Source organism: Pseudomyrmex gracilis, unplaced genomic scaffold, assembly GCF_002006095.1.
Source record: "Pseudomyrmex gracilis isolate BER0280 unplaced genomic scaffold, ASM200609v1 scaffold_257, whole genome shotgun sequence".
In the NCBI taxonomy this organism is placed as follows: domain Eukaryota; kingdom Metazoa; phylum Arthropoda; class Insecta; order Hymenoptera; family Formicidae; genus Pseudomyrmex; species Pseudomyrmex gracilis.
The window spans coordinates 146,904-170,399 of NW_018020841.1; the positions used below are offsets into that span (position 1 = coordinate 146,904).

General features: G+C 43.4%; 2 protein-coding genes across 3 annotated transcripts in view; one reads left to right on the top strand and one right to left on the bottom strand.

Annotated features, from left to right (window-relative positions):
• The first annotated feature begins 221 nt into the window (after window positions 1-221).
• LOC109859322 (probable DNA mismatch repair protein Msh6) lies at window positions 222-6,118 on the top strand. Its single transcript, XM_020437448.1, has 20 exons — window positions 222-473; window positions 780-953; window positions 1,057-1,136; window positions 1,226-1,297; window positions 1,379-1,585; window positions 1,672-1,806; window positions 1,880-2,015; window positions 2,116-2,396; window positions 2,475-2,600; window positions 2,680-2,764; window positions 2,826-3,111; window positions 3,202-3,357; window positions 3,441-3,598; window positions 3,677-3,765; window positions 3,849-4,139; window positions 4,271-4,486; window positions 4,572-4,751; window positions 4,853-5,030; window positions 5,126-5,277; window positions 5,372-6,118. Exons 1-20 carry the CDS (start codon window positions 314-316, stop codon window positions 5,627-5,629), a joined length of 3,420 nt encoding a protein of 1,139 aa, XP_020293037.1. The 5' UTR covers window positions 222-313; the 3' UTR covers window positions 5,630-6,118.
• A 101-nt stretch (window positions 6,119-6,219) lies between these two features.
• LOC109859323 (microtubule-associated protein Jupiter) overlaps window positions 6,220-23,496 on the bottom strand; it is a 30,627-nt gene continuing 13,350 nt past the window's right edge. The window contains exons 2-5 of one of the 2 annotated variants that reach the window (XM_020437449.1): window positions 14,428-14,843; window positions 13,706-13,729; window positions 12,107-12,196; window positions 6,220-9,277 (exon numbers count right to left, since the gene is read on the bottom strand). In XM_020437449.1, the coding sequence (XP_020293038.1) occupies window positions 9,090-9,277; window positions 12,107-12,196; window positions 13,706-13,729; window positions 14,428-14,843 (718 nt within the window). In that variant the 3' untranslated portion in view covers window positions 6,220-9,089. The remainder of the gene's footprint in view (window positions 9,278-12,106; window positions 12,197-13,705; window positions 13,730-14,427; window positions 14,844-23,496) is intronic. The other variant, XM_020437450.1, reaches the window with a different exon arrangement.

Here is a 23,496-nt window from a genome sequence, read left to right on the forward strand (position 1 = left end):
TTCAACGCCAAAAAATCATGAAAAACTCAATCCTCATGACAGCTCCGGTGTTTTAGCGCCGTTTACTCCCACTACCCACTTTTCACCAATCAACGCTCGGTGTCAAAGCGCCGGTGTCTGTATGAGGATCCAGCCTTATGGTTACGGAGATTCATGTGCGATGGCCTTTAGTGTTCCGCAAAAGACCGCGAAACACGTTTCGCATCCATTGCGTCTTTGCGACAGAGAAATGCGTTCTGGTGTTCCTGTGTAGCTTTTTGATATACCCGATATCTTTGTAAATCCATTGTGTCAGTCCGTATCAACGCGAATTATGCCTAAGGTAAACACGATACTTAATTATTTCACATCTCCGAAGACTGTTAAAAAACCGGAGAGCAAAAAGGAACAGCCGCAAACTCCTAAGAGAGAAAAGTCACAGACTCCCAAAAGGCAAAAGTCGCTTACACCTAAGAGGAGAAAAGGAAACAAAGGTTTGTTCTTCGAGATGATAAATTTCGAACAGGGAAGTACGTGTTGCTATCGAAGTAAAAAAAAACCAACACGTATCGAGATAAAATGTGTAATTGTTGCCTCGTACGTTGTTGTTTTTTTCTGCACTATTTAATTTTGCATATACTTGTATGCAAAAAACTGATTGATATAATTTTAAATTTGATTAAATACTATAATATAATTTACGTGATTCCTAAACGTGTACATTATATATATTGAGACTGTGTCACGTTCTCGATTAGAGTACATATGTATTGTTTATATTTTTATACACTTGTGTATAGAACTTGACAAAAGTACAGAGAAGGAAAATCGAATTTCTGATGATGCAAAAAAACGATCACACAAAGAAGATGAAAATAATGAGGAGGATGAGCCTATAAAGCCTATTAAGAGAAGACGTCTTATTATTCCTGAAGATGATTCCGGTGAAGATTCTGGAGATGAGTTTAAGCCAGGTTGGTATATCACACAAGCACGTGACATACACATATGCAAAGTCTTAGATCAAAATGATTATTAGAGAAATAAAATCGTTTTGTGTGAAATATTTTGTTACAGAATCCGAGTCTGAAGAATCTGACTCGGTTTCAGAAGGGGATTCAGAACATGAACCTTCCACTGAAGAAGAAACACCAGAGGTAAACAGAACTATTCCAAGTTACTCTAAAATTTTTTTTATTACACAAAGAACGAGAGAATGTTGTATTTAATACAAATATTCTTCTAGAAAAAAAGAAAGATATCCGGTGCCAGAACCAAGCCAGGACAATCAAAACGTTCACTTACTAATACAAAAGCAGTAAGAGCAGAATTTTCAATACAAGGTGCTTTTTCAAATTTTTGTCTTCATCCTTGACTCGGTCTTTTGATTTTTTTATAGACCAAAAAGGAATCGAAGCAGCCTGTGCAAATGCAAAGTCAAACTGTGAGCAATGGACTTCCTGTTGCGCAGACTTGGCCTCACTTGAAGTACGATTTTCTGCAACCGGACAAAATAAGAGACAAACAAAGGAGAACACCGAAGGATCCAGATTATGACCCCAAAACAGTTTTTGTGCCTACCGACTTTTTAAACAATCAAACTCCTGTAAGAAGTTTTGCCGTTATTTCGCGTTATGCTGTTTGCATGTGTGTGTGTTTCAGTACTTTGTTATAGCTGTGAAATTTATCTAGGCAATGAGGCAATGGTGGGATTTGAAGAGCAATCGTTTTGATTGCGTGCTTTTTTTCAAAGTCGGCAAGTTCTACGAGTTGTATCACATGGATGCGGTTATCGGTGTCAACGAGCTCAGTCTGACATACATGCGAGTAAGTATTCCGTAAGAAGTATGTGAAAGTCACTCTTGGAAAAATTCATTTCTCGCAACATTGAATGTTAAAGGGCGAGTTCGCGCATTCCGGATTTCCCGAAATCGGTTACGGTCGTTATTCGGCGAGTCTCATAGAAAGAGGATACAAGGTCGCGCGAGTCGAGCAAACGGAGACCCCGGATATGATGTCAGTGCGTTGCAGTAAAGGTATGTGAAAAGTTTAAGCGGCAACGTTCTTTTGTATAAGTAGCACGTAAAAGAATTCACGGAAAACGATGAATATACTCATGTGTTTCTTAACTTTCAGTATCGAAGCCGACAAAATTTGACAAAGTCGTAAAGCGAGAAATCTGTCAAGTCAGCACCAGAGGCACCAGGGTGTACACTCCGCTGGACGTGGAAGCGTCCACGCCCAACTCCAATTACCTGCTGTCTCTGACAGAAAGATACAATCCCGGCTCGACCGTCAGTTCCTTCGGAGTTTGCTTCATAGACACGACGATAGGCGAATTTTATCTCGGCCAGTTCGACGACGACCGTTGCAACTCGCGACTATTGACTTTGCTAGCTCATTATCCGCCAGTTCATGTACGCGATAATGATGATCTACTGATCAATCATCTGTGTCTCGTAGACACTAATATTCCACTGCTATTTATTTTCTAGATTATATACGAACGTGGTAATCTGTCGCAAAAAACGGTACAGCTGATAAACGGTACTCTGCCAGCAGCGCTAAAAGATCCGTTGCAGCGTGAAACTCAGTTCTGGTCCGCCACGACAGTGTTAAAAGTTGGTACAGATAATATTTTTAGCGTGTCACAAGTTATTTACACGTTTAGTTAATTTAAAAACAATCTTCTCTTTAAAGAAACTTCACGAAGGGGACTATTTCAAGAAAGAGAAGGACTCTAGCTTTTCATGGCCTGAAGGCCTGAAACCATATCTCAATGAAGGTACGAAATTTGCACAAGAACTTTTGTTTTTAGATATTTTGTTATTTTTATTCGCGTTCAGGAGACAACTTGGGTTTGACGCCGGCTGACAACAAGGAACTAGCGGTGAACGCGCTAGGGGGTTGCGTGTACATACTGAAGGAGTTTTTGCTCGATCAGCAATTGTTGGCGCAGGGCTGCTTCAACACTTACATCCCGTCGGACTTCTTGGCTGCGGGTAGTCGGGCGGGTCTCAATTACGCCAATACTATGGTAATAGACGCTGTCACGATAAAAAATCTGAGGATTTTCGGAGAAGGTTCGCTGAACAGCGTGATCGACCGTTGCTGCACCGCGTTCGGTAAAAGGTAAGTCGCGAAATATCTCGCACGCTAGCTCCTCTTCCACATTAATCTCCGTTACATTGACCAGACGTGTGTTTTGTTTGTATTTTATAGACTGCTGCGCGAATGGATCTGCAGACCGTCTTGCCGCAAAGCCGTTATAATAGAACGTCAGGAAGCTGTACAGGAACTGCTGGATCAGATCGACGTGATGCAATCGGCTCGGGCGATTCTGTCGACTCTGCCGGATCTTGAGAGATTGTTGAGCAAGTACGTCAGAAGAAACTATTAGAAATAATAACATTGTAACTAAGTCGTCATTGTGTGAATGCGCGTTTTTGTTGTTCCGACAGAATCCACGCTCAGGGAAACGCAGCTAGAATGAAAAACCATCCTGACGGCAGAGCCATCATGTTCGAAGGACCGACTTACTCGAAGAGAGTAATTTTGGACTTCACCACAACGCTCGCTAAATTTGAGGAAGTCTTGAAATTCGTCGAACTGTTCGATAGTATGTTTTTTTTTTTATTTTCACTCAAGTTTGTCACGTAATTTGCGCGCGGTTGTTAGCAGCAATCGTTATTTGCAGATTTCCGAAGTAACTTGATCACGCGCTGTACCCGATACGAGCCGGACGGTGATTTTCCTCAATTAAGAGAAACATTAGATTACTTCAAGGTAACGCTTTTCTGTTCGATAATTCTTCCAACTGCTCATTTTCCTTTCTCTCTCACGTCCGCGCCTTAACAAAAATTCCACAGACGGCGTTCGATCACGAGGAAGCGAAAAAGCAGGGTTGCATTGTTCCGAAAAGGGGAGTGGACGCCGAATATGACTCGGTGCTGGTCGAGCTCGACGAGAACAAACGAGATCTGGACAAGTACTTGGAAAAGCAGAGGCAGCACTTCGGCGTGAAAATATCGTTCTACGGATCGGACAGGAAACGCTATCAGATCGAGGTTCCCGAGTCGCAGGTCAAGAAGGTCGGTCCCGGATACGAGTTGCAGTCACAAAGGAAAGGCTTCAAACGTTATTACACCGCAGAGGCTAAGGCAAGAATTATAAAAAGTTTTTTATTTTGAAAAAATCTCATATTTCTTTCTAAGTGCTTTGATGTCGACCAACGCGATCGTTGACGATCGAAACTGCCGTGTCACGGGATAATTTTGTATTTCCGTTGCAGGAACTTTTGGCGAGACAAATGAACGCGGAAGAGCACAGGGACAAAGTGCTGAAGGATCTGAACAGAAGGATATTCGCGCGGTTTAGCGAGAAGTACGATATGTGGCATACGGCCGTTTACAAATTGGCCACCATGGACGTACTCATCTCTCTCGCGGATTACGCGCAAACCGGTGATATGTGCGTGCCGGAGATACTCGACGGATCGGACGGCGAGGTAATAACGGTATCCCCGTGCCAGATGTCGATGATTATCCTTAATTCGTCATAAATGCGCGACAATACAGACTTGGTTCGTTTAGATTTTCCTCGAGATAAGAGACGGAAAGCATCCTTGCATTACGTCCGACAGCTTCATACCAAACGAGACTCTGTTGGCGACCGGCGGCAACGCGTCCTTCATGATTCTCACCGGACCGAACATGGGAGGCAAGTCCACTCTCATGCGCCAAGCGGGCTTGATCACTATCATGGCGCAGATAGTAAGTTTTTACTGAGGAAAAAAATCGAGCGAGCGAGAGACTTAACGATCGGTTATTGAGCGCCGCGTAAAAATTTGAATTTAATTTTCTTGCGTAACTAGGGCAGCTACGTACCGGCCAGTTCGTGCCGCCTGACGCTGGTGGACCGTATTTTCACGCGACTGGGCGCGAACGACGATATTCTCGCCGGCCAGAGCACGTTCTTGGTGGAGCTGAGCGAGACCGCCGCGATATTGCAACACGCCACGCCTTACTCGCTCGTTCTTCTCGACGAGTTGGGTAAGAATAGTCCATATTTTATACTAGTTGTCGATCTGACTCTAATCTCAGACGCGAGATCGATCGAAGAAAATTTTATATTTCACTTATCGCAGGACGCGGTACGTCAACCTACGACGGCACGGCGATAGCGGCCTCGGTCGTCGACGCGTTGACCAAGCTCAAATGTCGCACTTTATTCTCGACACACTATCATTCTCTGGTCGAGGATTACAAGACCAATAAAGAGGTCACGTTGGCGCATATGGTGAGAGAGAGAAAATTGTTCACATCTGTGCGATATGAATTTTTCCTTCGGTTCATGTAAAAAAAATATTCGACGTGTGCGTTAATTTTTTTAGGCCTGCATGGTGGAAACGGAGGAGGAGGAGGAAGTGTCGCAGGAGACGGTGACGTTTTTGTACAAACTCAGCGAGGGAGCTTGTCCGAAATCTTACGGATTCAATGCCGCCCGACTTGCGGGAGTGCCGTCTGTTATAACAAAGAGAGCGCACGAGATAGCCAGAAGAATGGAGCAGGAGACCAATCACAAGCACATATTCGCTGCTCTTTGCAAAGCCAACGGCGCAAAGATGAGAGATCTCATTGCCGCTATTTAACGTTGCGTCATCAAATTTATTAATTACGTAAACAAGCACCGTTTACTTTTAATACTCGAGGCATTATTCTTGAAAAACTTGAAGAATTACTCTATAACTTAAAAAATTTTCTCAAATTCGATTAAAAATAACATATAAAAGTATTAAACACATAAGTATTTTAAGCAACTATAATATAATTGTTAACTTAAAATTTTCATATAGATACGTGCGTTTCAAGTTACCTTTCTCAATCCGCATTATTAATTTGTAAAATAGAATTACGTAATGTTAGCGTCGTCAAATACTCGTTCGATTTAGAAAAAAATCGAATAACATGTTAATTTTTTGTTTATTGTCGTACGTAGAAACTGGTGAGTCGTAATTAGTTTTGTCCTTTTGTACGAATTTGTTTTTCTACCAATTGCAATGCACATTGATGGATACACATACGTACCTGCGCTTCGTTCCCGATCTGTATATTAAAGGAATTTTTATTTTGATATTAAAAACACAAGCCATGTGAAAAAAAAAAACAAACACTTTACATCCTGATCTTATCACATCATCCGTCTGTCTGTCGGAAAGGAGCGAGTAACAAAACCGTCAGCTTGCTTATAAAATTTTATTAATCATTGCCAGAGTACAAAAAAGGCTACTTTACTGATGGATACGATGCATAGTGTGTGTTACACAAACAACTTAATTTTAACTCACACCAAACGACCGCGTAAGAGAATCCTTTACGTTAAAGGAGCAAGGAAAAAAAAAGAAAACGATACATGTGTGCACGGCTCTTTGCTTGTGAAAATAAATACATTCGATTGCGCGCTGCTACATAGAAAGCGAAGAGGGAGAAGGGGGCGACAACGGATGCGTGTTTACGCGCGCACGACGAAAAATCTCTCATCCTCTCTCTTTCTCTCTCTCGTCGTGCGCGGTCTCCCCGCGCGCGTTGCCCGTTAGAAACAAGAGATAAGTATACAATACCGATAATATAAATAGATAAATAATAATAGCTTTTCACGCGTGAATCGAGAAATATACACACGATGATCCTTCCTTTGACTTTTTTTTCGAGAAGCTTTTCCGCGGCGAGAGCTCTCGCGACATCGCGCGTTCGTTTTTGTCTTTTTTTTTTTTTCGTTGTCGATGTGTCGCGCGCATTAATACTCGCGAGCAAAATTAGGCGAGAGAGGAGAGGTTTGTTTTTTCTCATATTTCACACACATACACACCTCTCGGCCGCGCGTCGTCTTTCTCTCACACATCGTGCGACAAAAATCAAGCGATTATAAGAAGGCACGGAGAGATTAAGAAAGCACTTGACTTGGTTTAATGGGTTACACATGATATATTTTTATTCTTCGAAATAACATGTTCCTACGTCTAATGTACAAGTTCCGAAGTCCTTTCGCAATTTTTTTTTTTTTTTTTTTCCATCGCGCTCCGAATTTCAGTCCATCCTTCTCATGTGTGATTTTTAATTTAATTTATTCTTTTATTTTCTTTAGTTGTTGGTTATTTATTTTTCTCTATTTTTTTCTCTTATACGAATTTTTAATCACTTTCCAGTATCACGAGACTCGACTTGGTACACTCTATGCTCAAAGAGGTGTTGATTATCCGATTAATTGATTATCCTTACGTGTATATTACTTGTCTCGACGTATCTCCCGTCGTGTAGCAAGGGATTATCAGGGTTGTGTTTTTTTTTCTTTTTTTTTTCTTTTTTTTGTCTTTTCTCGCTCCTACTCGACGCCGCGCTACATCGCGATCCTACGATTCTACGATCTCTCAGTACTTCTCTGCACGTGTGTGTGTGTGTGTGTGTGTGTGTGTGTGTGTGTGTATGCGTGTATGCGTGTTTGTACGTGTGCATATCACTGCCCTTCACTTCCCACAAGGTAGGAGAGAGCAGTTCTGTTCCTTGTGTGTCAGAGAGACGTGTAATTTTCCCAATTAGATGATTTTATAGGATCACGGCAATACACGTCGGAAACGAGCAAAAACGTCGCGCGATCGCGGATTGATTTCCTCTCATCGCGGATGACAAGAGCGATGAGAAGAAATCGAATGAACGAAGAGTGCAAATGAATTAAAGCTCTCTCTTTCTCTTTTATCAAAGCGGATTCCTCTCCGAGGAACGCGAATATCGAAGCAAAAATTTAAATTAAAAATGCGTATCGTCTCTCGACAGAGAGAAAAGAAATAAAAAAAAAAACAAAATTGAAATTCGTTCCCACACAAACTCGTCCGTATATTCAAATTATTCTTCTCGGCATCTGTCCGCGTTTTCTCGATAAAAATAAAATGCTTTCATTTTCTCGTTCCCGAGAGAGCTCCCTCCGTGAGTAACTCCGATTTATTCGCATTGCGGAGTCGTCCCGCTGATAGGAAATCGCGCGCGCTTCCCCAACCCAAGTGATTTATGACTCGCGAATCGTTTCGCCGACCACAACAGCTCGGACGAGAGGCGCGCTGCTTTACGCCGCGATGATCGCCTTAACTACCTCTATACAGTTACGCGATATAAAGTCCGTGGTGGAGTTGCTAATTGAAGGACCGGTAATTCACGCTCGGAGGAACACCCGGCGAATCGGTTTGTTCTCTTGTGCGCGCGCACTTATGGGCAGACATCTTTTTACACAACTCGCTCGTTAACGACAAAACGGAGTATTCAGAAAGAGAGTCTGGAAAAGACTCTAAATCCGTCTCGCGAATCTGTGAACGCGATCATCTCCCCTTCGCTTACGAACGCGACGTCTCTGCTCGTTTTCGCACTTGTCTTTCTTTCGGGAGATAGACGATCGTATTATTAATTATTATTATACTTTTTGTTTTGTTCGCTCTCATTAACTCTTTCAGCCCACCCCCTCCCCCCTCCGACGACGTGATTGTGTGTACACGTCAAAGTTTCTCCGAAGATTGAGAGAGAAAAAAGTAACCGATTTTTCACGTGTGTTTCGAGATGAGAAAAAGGCCGAGTTCGAGGCCGTGTGAGTGACCAGTCGCAAAAATTGAAAAACGCAAAGAGACGTCGTTTTACTTGTTTTTACTGTTATTGTATATATTTTTTTATGTATGTATTTTTCGTCGAATTGATACAAAGCAAAAGGAAGTTAAATCTAGTTAAAGCCCGTTCTTGTACACTTTCGCGCGGGCTATTTTGAATCGGGCGAGGGATTCTATGTAGAAAGATTCATAGAAAAGAGTTGTATTCCGGCTCGTGTCGTTGCCACGGAATACGGTGAGAATAAAGTGGGATTTTCACTCTCGGATTTTTTCGCTCTGACGGGGAACAATTTTTTATTTTTTTTGTTTTGTTTTGTTTTAAGTCCTACTACGGGAATTACGCACGGGCTTTGTAATCAGATTTTAAGAGTTACGGGGGCCGAAAGGATTAATCAGAGTGTTGTTCTCCACCCCCTCGGGAGGAGGGGAAGAACGACCCCGAGCGACCGATGGGGATGGTCGCTCTTTACCAGAGTCCGGATGAGTAGCCACCGGGTGGGACGCGTGTGCGCGTCGCCGGCTTCGCCATCGGCGACGTGTCGTTCGACTTCTCGCCGCTGCTGCTGGAATTCGAGCTGGCGATTCCGTTCTGCACGACCGGTCCGTTCTTCTGCGCCTCGGACGCGTAGCCAGTTCCGGTTACCGGATTGCCATCTGCGGGAAAAATCATTTTTTGTTTTCGTTAGCTCCAGTTGTCGCAAACAAAAGAAATCCCGATGAGCGCCCGATTTTTTTTTTTTTTCCAACGTCCAAGGCGTTTATGAGCGAGCGGGCGTCTCTCTCGAGTTCCTCGAGACAGATCGGAAACTAAATGTAATTGCTACTGCGTGACAAATTTTATATATCTGTACGAGGCGACGACAAAACGTGCTTCGTCTAAAAGTGATCGATCAGATCTAAACTCGACGTCTAAGTTCTGTACGTAAGATGATAAACAATTTCGCTGAATATTGATTAATGTTCAATGAAAGATCTTTCGAGTTGATTTGAAATTTTTTCGCGCTACCCGTCAAACAACGCGCAAAAACATTACGCTAAAAAAAAAAAAAAGATCTTATTCCCAGACAGGATAGAGATATATTTCGATGATTAAGAAATCGAAAAGAACAGCGGAGCTGAGCTACATCTCAGTTTCTACATCGTTGAACACGCGAGTCTCTAGCATGCAAGTGATTCAGAGCGTAGGAACTCTCGGGATCGATCGGTCTCCCTTTCGGAACGTGTACAATAGAATCTTGCGAAGTCACCGTAGTTCTGGACCGAATCCTGAGAATAAACATTTTTTCGTCCAGAATGCTGCGAAATGTGTTAGACCAATGCAAAAAAGTAATTGCGGTTTTTGTTAATAAATTTTGTTGTTTGATTAAGTTTTTTTATTTATTAAATAACAAAAATCGCAAGCTTTTCGCAACCAATCTAACGCAACAAAATTTTCAATAGATATATTCCGCACCGTGCACAAGATACTTTTAATGATTCTGAGAGTAGATAATTGCAAAGTCAATTTCGTCCTTACGTTCCTACACGTCCGACACGAAACACTGACAGATTGAGACCCCCATCGCACATGCTATTGTTGTCTATATTCACACAATACTACTTAATAACACTTAACAGTCTTAACACACTTAATTGACCGCCTGAATCTGTTACCGACTCGGTGGCGCGCAAGCCGATTAATAGGCTTCCGGTCGTTCAAGCGTTAAGACTAGAAAAAAAATACGTGTTTGAACTCTCAATTGATGTAAATAACTCGTCGTTTTGTTGAGCAATTTTATTATAACTAAATGTTAAAATCGAACCGAATATGCCGAATGCGTAATTAAAATTTTGAATTAAATTAATTAAATTTCGAATTAAATTTAATTTCCACGTTTAAGGGAAGTAAATAAATTTGTATATAAAAGTACAAAATATATAAATTAAAAAAACGTATGATAAAAAATATTTTAAACAAATTAACGAAGAATAGTTGTTAAGTTTAAAAAAAAAATTTTATTTCGAGCTTTCAAATTGTCGTCTCATCATAACAGTCTCAGTTACATCGATTGAGGGCTCACACTGGGGGGAAATAAGAGAGAAGAGAACAGCTTTAATCTTATACAGAGGCGATTTAAAAGCGCACATAACTCAATCGCAAGTTTCGTAAAGCCAAATCGAAATCGTCTATTGCTCTTTTGCGAGCCTGATTGACACCTGAAATAAAACTACGAAGAACAGACACGCGCACACACAATCTATGCAGGTATCATTTACCTATTATAACGCTTTGTAGCACGATCGGATGAACTTACCGTAAGCATTATACACATGAATGCCGGAACGTGAGGCGATGGATGGATTAAAGACTCGCTTTAAAACGTCGTCAATCATGTCCGATTGTGGTGTAGAAAAAAAAAAAAAAAAAAAAAAAAAACATTTCTTCGACACACAAGCGAGTCTTCAATACACTCGAGAATTCGAATGAGGTTTCGCGACGTGTGACGCGCGAATTGTAATGCCGGATGAATAAAAGAGAAAATGAACAAACATTAATTTGTCGTCGCAACAAAAGAGCTTTCTCTCTCTCCTTCTTTTCGATCTCGCAAACGATTGTCTTTCAAATAGCGCGAAACATATAAAAAAATTAAAATGCTTTGTTTCTTTCCGCATAAATATTTATTAATTTTGCGCGCGCGCGTGTGTGTACGTATGCTTATTATTTCTATAATTAAGAATCTTTTCTCTCTCCGAGGCGATTCGCCCTAGTTGCACCAGTTGCAGATAATAAGCGCACACTAGCGCGTATTATTACATCTTATACAATTAGCGTGCGAGCGCTTTATTAACGGAAGTATTCAATTATATAAATTCCGCGATTCGAAACGGCAAAACTGGCGATAATTAATCTTCCAGGTTTTTTTTACTTTTTTTTTTTTTTTTAATTTGCAGACGTTCGCTTTCGGAAAATTGGACCAATTAGATAGGCATCGTTGAATCGAGAATCAATTGAGAGATCGAAAACATTAAGAGAGAGAAAAATTGAGTTTTAATTTCAATTAACACAATCAGGCCGCTCGATGGTCAATTAACGCTATAAAAACTGTTAAGAAATGACATACTCTTGCACATTCGTAATCTAAAAAAATTATTTGTATATATCTAATTAATTTCGAGTTCAGCGACTTTGTTTCATTTTACACAAAAACTGTTGTTAAAAGTTGACACACATTTGCACGTCTAATTATTTCTATATCTAATTAATTTCAAGTCTGGCGACTTTGTTTGTCTTTCTGTGGTATCGCGTAAAATTTCCTTCGACTAATTTCGAGTTCTAACTTCTTTTACTCACTAGTCTCGGTGCAAGGTAACTCTAAGGATGCGTGTGTGTGTGTGTGTTTACGTCGGTGCTATTTCTATAGTTTCACATTTTCTCCTCCCCCCTCGCGAGGGTGGGAGAGAAAACAAACGGGAAGAACAATCGGATAAATTGCTGAACGTTACCTCGACACTTTCGTGGGATGCGTCTCACGGGCGTCACCTCGATTCCGTCTCCGGTGACCGGGTTGCGCACCGGCACGCAGGGCGATCCTCCTGCCGGGCGGGGGATGCGGCGACACCGTGAAGGGTGCATCCGCGCCGTTTAATAGCCGTCATCACCACCACCACAGCCGACATTTCGCCGCCACGTGCGCAACATAGCGACGCGCAAGCCAGAGAGATAGAGAGAGAGAGAGAACCATTTCACCCCATGCACCGCAACACCGTCGCAAAACCCACAACCAATCGTATAAACCCAACCAACTTGTGTTAATGCGCGGCAATTCGTACGGACGGATCGCGGATATTTTTGTGAGAAAATTCCGAGCAAAAATGTAATTTTGTTTGTTTTTAAGATACAATCTGATATTTTTATTTAACAAAGCAAGAAAGACGGATTTTAATTACATTTCATAAAATTAATTAAATATCCTCGATTCGTCCGTGCGACGGAAATTAAGATTGAAGCAACATAGAGAACGGTGTGTTGTATGTTGTGTTTAAATTGTGTGAAGAAGGGATGAAATACTAGCGGCGAAAGATACAAAAACCAAGGCGGAATAATGAGAGCAAAACCAACAAATCACACATGTTTTGTCAATTATGTAAAAAAAAAAAAAAAAAGAAAAAAAATCTCCGTAGCACTTTTACTTCTCTGCCGATAAAATGTGTAAATATTATCAACACGGTATCCTTCTGATATTATTTTGTCGTGAAATCGATGTTATCGTAAGAAAAAAACCATTCCGCGTGCTATTTGTTATTAAGTAAAATCCGAGAATTATTATAAACAAGTGTATCGCGTGTAATTGCTATAATGGTGCATCTCGTACAAAAAAAACGTCAGAATTACGTGAACGATTACGTCTCGCAAACGACATTGAAATTATTATTATTATTTTTTTTTATTTGTTGCATTACGAGGTACTTGTAAAATTGCTTCTCGCGAAGTTATTACAACGCACAATGATACATTTTTAGTTTCCATATGTCGAGATTCTCTCGATGGTAAAGTGCCTGATCATTTAAAATAATTGGATACCAAGTTTTTGTTATAATTTGCTGCTCCTCCAATGTCGTTTACCGCGAAGTGAGTCGCAGGTGAGCGCGAAATGTGACAAGAAAACATGATGTAAATAATAGATTCAACTTCAAGCGAAAGATAATGTGATGTAAATAATGTTATACTGGGTAAAAATACGAAACTTAAGGCCTAAGCGGTGAATGTGGCGGTGTGTGTCTAACTCAAAATATGTGTTTTCTAATCTCGTGGCAGGCCCTGAGATAAAACAAGTGATGATATGCCGTGATGAAAAATTCACTTCGAAAAATCGCACTCAAGAATCCAACGTTTCTTTTTTTCGCGATAAAAATTTCACACTCGTGTATAATTTTTTTTGTTTTTTTTTGCCGAATTTTTCTTTACTCTCGAAAAAGCGTCAAAAAAAAAAAATAAATTCGCGAATTTGACATGTTCTAAAAAAACTGTGACCAAATAAGAAAGTGTGGCGGTGTGTCGTGTGTCATCTACTTGAAAAAAAATTGTTTCGTTTACACACTTACGAAATCGTTTCTTTCTCCTAAAAGCTGCTTGCGAACAGTTCAAGGAAAGTGACGTATATTAAAAAAAAATGCGACACACACATTTAAAATATCGGAACAGGAAAATTTCAACATATTGATTTCTCTTTGTTAAATAGTGTCTCGCTAGCTCCGCAAATTCCCGCACACACGGAACACGTTTTTGTTTTCTTGTTTTTTTCTCTCAATTGCGTGTGTATACTTATGAGAAAAAAATTTTTTTGTGAGAAAAACTAAGAATCGATAATAAGCGCGATTTGCACGCCGTGAGAGCCTGCGACACACACATATTTCAACTTAGATCAGAATAATCGCGCCCTTTAGGACGCGATATTATCGAAGAGGAAGTGTCCTCGACCGCGAATGCGGAAACAGTTCGGCAAATCCCGGAGCGGCCAGTGTGACATTTCTTTTGATCCATCAAAAAAGAAAAAATTCTTTAACTAAAAGTTAGCAAAAAGAATTCTAAATACATCAAAAACAAAAAAAAAAAATTTTAAATACATCAAATTGTTCTTTAGTCCGGTTATAATTCTATAAAAAAAAAATGTTGATCTCCGAAACACCTGATATAAAAAGACAAGATAACTGAGTTTACTTTGTGACAAAATTCCAACGAGATAACGTGAAAAAAACTTCTTTGTCCGCCCCGGGATAGTTTTTTTGAACAAGCCGCTTCCTCGTCCGCGACGGGCATTCCTTACCTGTGATATCGTTGGAGTTGCTACCGTTGCTTGCAAAGCCGTTGGCGATGCACGTCGAGTTGCTGCTGCTGCAGTTGCTGCTGATTGTGCTCTTCGCGGGCGACGTCGCGGCGCCCGACGATAACGACGAGACCGGCGACGAGCCCCCGCAGAGGGGAATATTGCTGCGCATGTGATTTCTCGCGTTTGGGGTGGTGGATGGGGCATCGGGGGGGCCAAACAGGCGTTTGTATGAATCATTACCGGGCTTGTTGCGCGGCGACACCGCGGTTGTCGCCGTGTCGGTGCCGTTTGCGTCGCCGAACAGCGCCGAGCCCAACTGGGACTGGTTGTGAGTCTTGACGCGTCGCGGGCTCGTCTCCTCCGGAGCTGCGCCGAATATATCGCTGCTACCACCGCCGGGTGGCTTCAACACCCTGAAACATCGAACGCAAATCGCCACGGTTAACATTTTCATCAAATAACAAAAGTATTGTTTTTTGCTTTAAATTCAACATTTACTGCTAGATGAAAAAAAAACAAGAGATTCACAGCGCGTTTTCCGGTCGGTCTCCCTCGTTCCCTTCGTCGACGAAATATAATGGGTTACACGCCGAATCGGCAGACGAACCGTCTGACGATGACGCAGTTTGCGCGGGCGACGCAACTCTCCTGCACGCGTTGTTTTCCGCTTAACGAGGCACACGATGCGTGCGGCCGCGCGTGTGCATTGTCGCGTGCGCGAAAGCAAAAAAAAAGGGGGAAGGGAGGGCAACAGAAGAAAAAATAACAAGGGGAAGGGGTCTCGGAGTAATTAGGAATATGAAACGCTTCCTCTCTCTCTTTCGGTGCCGCCTCGTAAAAACGGGGGAGTTCAATTAGGACCGCAATTTCAATTAGCGAGGGAACGGCGCGTGTGCGCCTCCTCGGGCGCGCGCGCTCCCGATTTTTTAATCGTTCGGAAAGCACGATCCTCTCTTTCTCCATCGGAGAGAGGAGAGAACGGATCGCCGGCTTGATCGCGAGACTAATGGCAGAAGCTCAAATTAATTAGCGTCTCTAACGAGAAAAAAACCGCGCGCAACGGGTAAACATCATTACTTCGAATGCCGCGCGCGACCGGAACGTATCGCGGGGTTATATTTTATTTTGCAAAGTGATTTCTTTTGAAAATTTCTTGTGCGAGATTATTAATTCAGTTATGCGTTACGCTCGAATTACCGGACGGTAATATAATAAAATATCGTTAACTCACGATCGAGGAAATGACGCTACGGTTTAATTAATGACACAGAACCTCTCCTCTTTTCTCTCTCTCGGTTATTTTTTCGTGCGCCGCGTGTGTGTGTATGTATCGCGCGTGTTGTTGCAGCACAATCACGATGATGAATGAACGTTTCCGCGTTGTTATTATATCGCGAATGATTGCATACGAGGAGCTGATAGAAACGTTCGCGAGAAACCTGCACGCGACCGCATTTTGCTTAGATCCACCTTGGACGATCGGCGAGCCGCTGATTTTTTGCTTCATTTTTTTCGACGAAGGATCGCGCGATTGAGAGAAGTTTACATTCCTGTTTTGTCTCGCGCGATAAAATCGATACCAAGTCGAATCGGAGAAAAAATGAGAAAAAATCTTAATTCGAGATGTTAATCGCGCGACGATTAGACGATCAAATCGAACAAACAAAAATTAAGTCGAACACGTCGATCGGAGAAGATGAAAATCTTAATTCGAGAAGTCAGTCTCCTCTCTCTCTCTCTCTCTCTCTCTCTCTTTCTTTCTCTCTAGACGATCAAAATCAAATTAAAGAACAATAAACTTCGGCGATAACGCCGCGATAAACGAAATCTGTGAGTGTGTGATAAAACAAATCCAAGAAATAATGTAAAAATTTCTACAAGGAGAATAAATTTTCCGAGGATCGATTATTACACGCATTAAACTCCATTATTGGCGGAGTTTTGCTTCTCTTCTTCAACTCCGACAACTTTTTGTCTCGTTGTCCCATTGTGTGTGTCTCTCGGCGCCGCGGTCGCGTCAGTATCGCGTCGGGCCGCGACACGCGTGTGTACGTGTGTGCCCACACACGCGAGAGTGGTAGCCGCGGAGTTACGAGCGCGCAAAGTAACGAGGATAATCAATCCGAGGCCGTAGGAAGCGAGGAGAGTCCTGGAGGGGACACAGGATGGGTGCGCCGGGAAATATGCTGCATGACGTATAGGCGCGCGACGCCTCTGCGCGCGTCTATCTCCTCGCTCCTTTCGCGCGCGTGTGGGCACTCGTGTTAATTAGACTAAATCAACCTGCCTCTCGGCGATGCGGCATCGAGCCGAGGGGCGCCACGCGCGAGTAATAACGATCGTCCCCGCTCGACCCCGGTTGGTTTTCAAATTTTTCTTCAACAACGCGCGGGAATGATTTATAGTAATGGTATTCATGGTTTTCCGAGACAAGATTACTTTCGCGAGGTAACGCTATTTCCTCTGAATTGCCCCGCTCGCGAAAGAAATTGCGTGTCGAAAGGCTATGAGCGAGCTCGGACGGCGATGGTTTAAAATCGAGAAAACAGGAGATACACAATGACGACGCGCTTCTAAAGAGCAGTCGAGAGTCATGCGAGAACTGAATTTTTTTTATTTACGGGGCGAGAGAGAGAGAGAGAGAGAAGTTTTTACCGATTCTCTCTGCGTACACGAGAGTTTTATCGCCGATACGAACGTCCGACTTGCTAGCAAACCGAAATTCTTTCACATTCGCCGGGTGTACGGAAAAGAGAGGTGATAAAAACTTGGTCCTCGGATGGCGTTACCGTAGATGTGTAGCTGATTACATCGACCGAGATAATAAAAAAAAAACCTCTTCGGAGCGAACGACTCCTCGTCTCGTCGAGACGCGACTAATCCGAGGCGGCATCGCGCATGCAGCACCTCTCGAAGAAAATATCTGCTAGAAGCGCGAAGAAAAGGAGGAGGAGGAGGAGGAGGAGGAGGAAGAGACGTTACGAACGGTATTCCGCTACGTAACGCGGCGCGGTTTTTACGAGGTGCAATTTCGCGTCTGAAAATAGGTTTACGGTATCACGCCTGCAGACTACTTTTCACAGGAAGAAGAGAAGAAAGAAGAGGAGGTGGAAAAGGAGAGAGAGAGAGGAAGAGACAAGGGTCGTTAACCGCCGGGTTCCTCTAATAGATTATCGGACAATTGAATGACGGGACCGCGACGGAGGAGCTACTCGATCGCGCGCGGGGATGGACGCGGGGACTATCATCAGGAACGCCGATGCACGCTGATTATAAGATTCACGCGGCGCAAACCGACAACTAAACCGCGCGTATAACACACACGTGTGGTGGTGCGCGCGCGCGCGTATCTTCTCTCGACGGTATCTCACATACATCCGCGTTAATCGACGCGGTGCCTAGGAAATAAGGTCGCGCACCACCATTATCCACTTTGCCAGCTCGACTACAATGAGCGGAATTAACGCTTCTGCGAGGCACCGACGGGCTTTTGTGGAAACTGCGCCGTGTGTTGTTCTCATCAATTACACATTCACGTCGCCGTTTTCACGCATCTCACGCGCGACCGACACGAGAGAGAGAAAGAGAGAGAAGGAGACAAACCGTCAATCATCTGGCGCTCTCGCGCGGACACGTGTTGGTCGGAAACTTCGGTTGTTTGTAGCGGATCTCTTTGAATATTCCTTCGCACCTTTGCGCGGGTCGTGTGAGACCGAGCGGTTCCAACAATGTCGCGCCAAGTGCCGCTAAAAAGTGTAACCCCAAGCTAGCCCCGATATTGCGCGCGCGCGCGCGCGCGCGGTATATCATGTAACAATTGACATTTTCAATTTTTCAGAAATCAGTTGGTTTTTGTTTTTCAATTGTGAGAGAAATAACACAAGCCAAGCGTTGAATAATTCAATTAAAGAATTTTTCAATTGAACCTACTTCAACCATTTTTTTGTTTCTCAAAACGTGTGAGATTTATGACAACAAAAAAATGTTTTTAAAAGTCTAAAATAATCTGAGAGAAACTTTAAAATTCTCTTAAAACAAATTCTAAAACAATCGATTTTTCGATACGACGTAGATTACGAATGACGATATTCTTCTTAGATTGAAGACAGACCAAGGGGAGTGAGTCACGTGGAAGGAATTAAAGGGATTGCGGAAATTTGGGATGTGGAATATATCGTCGGGAGAACGATAAAGCGCGACGGATCCCGTGGCGTCGTGGCAAACATCGATTAATCTCGCGGGAGTTCGCGGCGGATGGCACGGGAAATGTAGTGTGTGTGTGTGTGTGTTTTCGCAAATATAACCGATGATGGGGGTCGTACCATCCGGCACGACGTCCCTTGTACTTGACATCGACCTGTCACGGCACATAATTTGGCGCAAAATAAAAGAATAAGTCGCGCGCGGAGACGGCGCGCGCCGCGGTGGAAGGGATGATTCGCGGACGAATCGATTCGGAATCGACGGACACGCGAATGAAGAAAAACCGAATTTAGGATAGGCGTAATAATAACCGACCGCGCAACTGTTCGTTTCCAGGTTAGCAATAATATTTATAATATATAGGCTCTCCCCTTTAAAGTTTTACCTTGACCGAGTGCAACGTATCGGCGCGCGCAACAATATTTCTTCCCTCGATATCGTGTCAAACTCGACTTCTGCTAATTTTGCACACATCAGGAACAATTGTCGTATAAATTATTTTTGGAGAAGAAACAATTCAATTAATTTCCAGATATTATATTTCAGATTTTTCTACATTTTGTAAATTTTCGTTGCTCCAATTTTGCTCGATTAATTGCGGCAACTCTCTCGCGTGCGATCGCTCGAATAAATGTTTCATCGGAGATTAGGACTCGATCGAGAAAGAGGGGGAGAGAGAGAGAACAGCTGCAACACAGAAGGTTACGGCCGAGTACCTGGCTCCTGGCAACGCCATGTGAGGTCCGAAAGGAAAACGTCGATAATAAGGCACCGAGCTACATATATTATTGCGCCGATTTTTTTCTATTTTTATACGCCGGGCAAATCCTTATCGCGCGCGTGTTGGACAATGGTCATTGTTCCGCTCGTTTAATTACGACGCGCGAAATGTCAACCCTTTTGCCGTGTATTATTGGCGCGCGCACACAATGTATAACGTTTTTCTCATAAACGCTCGTCCGCCCGAGTTGTTGCACGCACTCGGAACTTGTTCCGTTTTTTTTTTCCTCGCGTGAATATAAGACGCCCGAGTGTGTGTGTGTGTGCGCGCGCGCTCGCGTGTGTGTGTGTTGCTGAGTCAATTCATCGATTATGCGATTAGCCGTCGCTATCTCTTCCTTAGATCGCGGGACAAGACACGATCCCAAGACACCTCGCTCTTTCAACGTCAATCATATCTCGACGTCGAGAAAGGAAAACTAATAGCGCGTAAAATTTAAGTAAAATAAATTATTTTATTATTTTTAAACAAAATATGTTTCCAGAACGGTCTCTCTTTCTCTCTCTCTCTCTCTCAATTGACAAATCTGTGATATTATTTATGCACTGATAATTTATTCTTTTTTGTCTAAGATAAACGTATTGCAAATAAAAGAAATTCGAGATAATTTTTTGATTTCAAGTTTGTGCTCCGAATGCATTTCCGACACAGCAAAACCGCACGGGAAGCAAATTTGACTCGCTTTCCCACTCGGATCGGCGATTTATTCTGATTCTCCGCGAAGAACGGAGAGTCGGTTGGCGCGGACAAACCTCCTCGGGAGAGACGGACGAACTCCTTGCGTTTCCTCTCTCGCAATACAATGCAACCGGCGATGGTAATTGGCGGGCGGTACCCGCGAACGACGCGGCACGATTACTCGGGAGCCCCGTGGGAGTCTCTCTCTGAATATTCAAACGAGTCGTCGCAGCGTCCGTGACACGGTATATAATGTGTTTTTCTCCTTTTGCGCAGCAGTTTTGCCATCAAGCCTCCGATGCGTCGTCGCGTGCGTTCGACTTAGACGCGGCGCAATTTTTCGACGTTTTCCACAAACGTCGTACACGCGCGTTGTGTTGTACAAAGCACATCCGCGTGGGCCGCGCGCATGCGATAGAAGCTGCGACGCGGTATCACAGTCGTCGCGAAACGAGAGAGAGAGAGAGAGAGAGAAGCGAACCCCCCCGAAGAATGAATATCCATGAGAGATCCGTTTAAGGAAATTTGCATTCGAGAGATTGAATTGAATATTAATACGTTGTGCGTTTTTATCGCGTCCGTAATCTCGTTTCTATATCGTTTCTCGTCAAATGCCGTTTTTAAACGACATGCGACGCCGGTGAAATTAATAAATGCCGGAACACACGTGTACGCGTTTTTCGACGATTAATGAAATTTATACAGCGCGTTATTTTCTCGCGTCGCTTTTGTGTCGCGCGCGAACATTTATTTTCGTAAAACCTCGAAATTTGTGTGCAACTAAATTTTCCTCGGACTATATGCAACTCAAAAAATTCTCGAGAGTTCCCCCGACGATTGACGATCGGGAATCGATTGCGTAAAAATTCTCCATCGACTTGTTGTTCCCGGCAATCGTGTCACGTCGATTCGCGAAGAAATTACCGCGCCGTTACATAAACACAAAAACCGTCCCCGCTCGATTATATTGTCGTGCTCATCGCCGCAGAACAATGCGGTAGGTAAATACCGACAACAATTACGGCTGTCACGTGCAAACGGGCACGTGTGAACGCGCGCTTTCGTATCAACGCACCTTGATCGTGTATACCGAGAGATCTGACGTCCATCAACGGATTCCCCCTCGAAGAAGATCGAGAGGCGCGATTTACTGAAATCACCGGGAAGTGATTCACTTCCCCTTGACTTGCTAATTGACCGATTAACCCCTCGCGCGCGCGCGGAATAATCAGATGTTTCGCGGCGCAATGATCATTTTATGTGGCTCGACCCCACTTACTCAAATCCCGACGAGAGAAACTACCCGACGACGGTAGCCGTTCATGAATATGAATTACGATAAATCAAACACTAAGAGAGGGCTTGAATTTTCACGTTTTTATCACGAGATTGCAATTGAAATTTAAATCGCAACTTATTTTTTCAAACGCGTCCGGAATATTCAAAACTCCTCGACTCTTTGTGAAATTAAAGAAATTGCTACAAAAACCTCCCGATCGGGAGTCGCGAACAGCGGAATCTCCCCAGAGAAGAGGGGGGAGAGGAAAACAAATACTTTTTCTCGCGCCAAACTTCTTTATCCGCACCGGAGTGCCGCGATATTCGCCGAGCAAATCTCCTCTGACGTCAGCGGAGAAATAACCGAGAGTTAACTGCCGTTAAGAATGCACGAAATCGCGCTGAAATATTGGGCACGCGGCCAGATCGAGATTCGCGATTAACTCTCGTCGAGCTCCCCTCGCAACTTTCCTTCTTGTTCCCTCCGCGCTCGCGGCCGAGCGATCACGGCAATTTATCGTTGCCGGGATTCAAAAAAAAAAAAGTCAAACCCCCAGCGAGAGATGCTCTTAAATCCACATCGTGCACAGTTAGTTGTATGTAACGTTGCGAAAGCGCTCGTCCGTCAGTTCATTAATCCCGATTACACGATCGCGATCGACGGTCCGCGTCAGAAGCGAGAATAAATTCTTGCGGTCAATAGAGGGATCCGGCGCGATCGCGATCTCATACACATAAAGAGAGGCACAGCATGTAAAGGAGTAACATCCCAGCCGGCCGGGTAACGGGTTAAAAGCCGATCGTTAGATCGAATCCCGGACAGGCGGAATTTGCGGAGCTTTTTCACCATTTCGCAACACTTGTTGATGCGCGCGGTATTTTTATACCGAGCGACACGGCTCGTTAATGGCATAATAATTAACGCTCGGGTCGATGACAAATTAATGAACAAATAGTCGAGCATCGCCCCCCTCTCCCCGGGACTTTCTCGATACATAAAATCTCGAGAGAGAGAGAAAGAGAGAGAAAAAAGAGGGCAGATATCGCGTTCGATCCGCACGAGATTCGTCTTTAAGATATTAAGATTGAAAATATATTTAGAAAAAAAGGAATATATTTTTGTCTCAAGTTTTACAACGGGATTAGAAATTTAAAATCCAAGGGTTAGCAATTCCGATCGATATTGCGCCGCTTGCCGACGATTGCCGAGCGACGAGGTGACGCAAATCTCAGACTCTCGAGTGTTTTTCTCTCGTAATCGCGCCCGATTAAGCCCAACACAACACAATCGGCGATGCAAATAATCGACAATCGGCGACTGTGACCGGAGGAGACGCGATTACGTGACCGATCGTTGCAATTTATGCGCGGGACAGACACGTAAATAGAATCGAACCAATTGCGGTAATAGCAACCGAACGATCCGGCGGAGCTTTAATAGGGAAGACGTCTGTCTCCATCGTCGTGAAAACGGAAACCGAACTTGGCGGATCTTTACGTAATGAATCGCGGATCTCTCGAGATCTAATGAGAAATTAACTAATTGGCCAATCAAACGTCTCTCCGTTGAATATCGCGAATATCGTGAAACAAACGATAAACGTTCGTCTCGGAGAAATCTCGCGTTGATTTTATACTCCCGCGAATCGGAGCCGAACGAGCGAATAACAGTTTTCTGCCGGTCGCTATGCGCGAGCTATCGAAATTTACTTCGACGTCGTTCGCGTTTCAATTAAACGCCGATAAGAGAAACGGCAGTGCTCGGAGATTATCAGAGTACGCGGACTCTGTTTTAGAACTCGTATCGTCAGGCAACGATCTTCACGATTCATTTTCCGAAGTAAACGTCAGCTCGATACACACACACACACACACACACACATCGAATTCGCTTTATATTTCGCGCGACGACGTTCCGATTTTACATCGGCGTTTCGTAAGCGCGGTGTTTTATCTGCGAGGCGAAAGTCGACACACTGCAAATCCAAGTGTGTTAATTTAACACACTTGACGTGTGTTTTTATTGAAGTCACTTTTAATACGTTTCTTAGTGTTTAAAATTGGAACACGCTTAATACGTGTTGATTTAACTCACTAAATTAACACGTTTTAAATGTATAATTTGT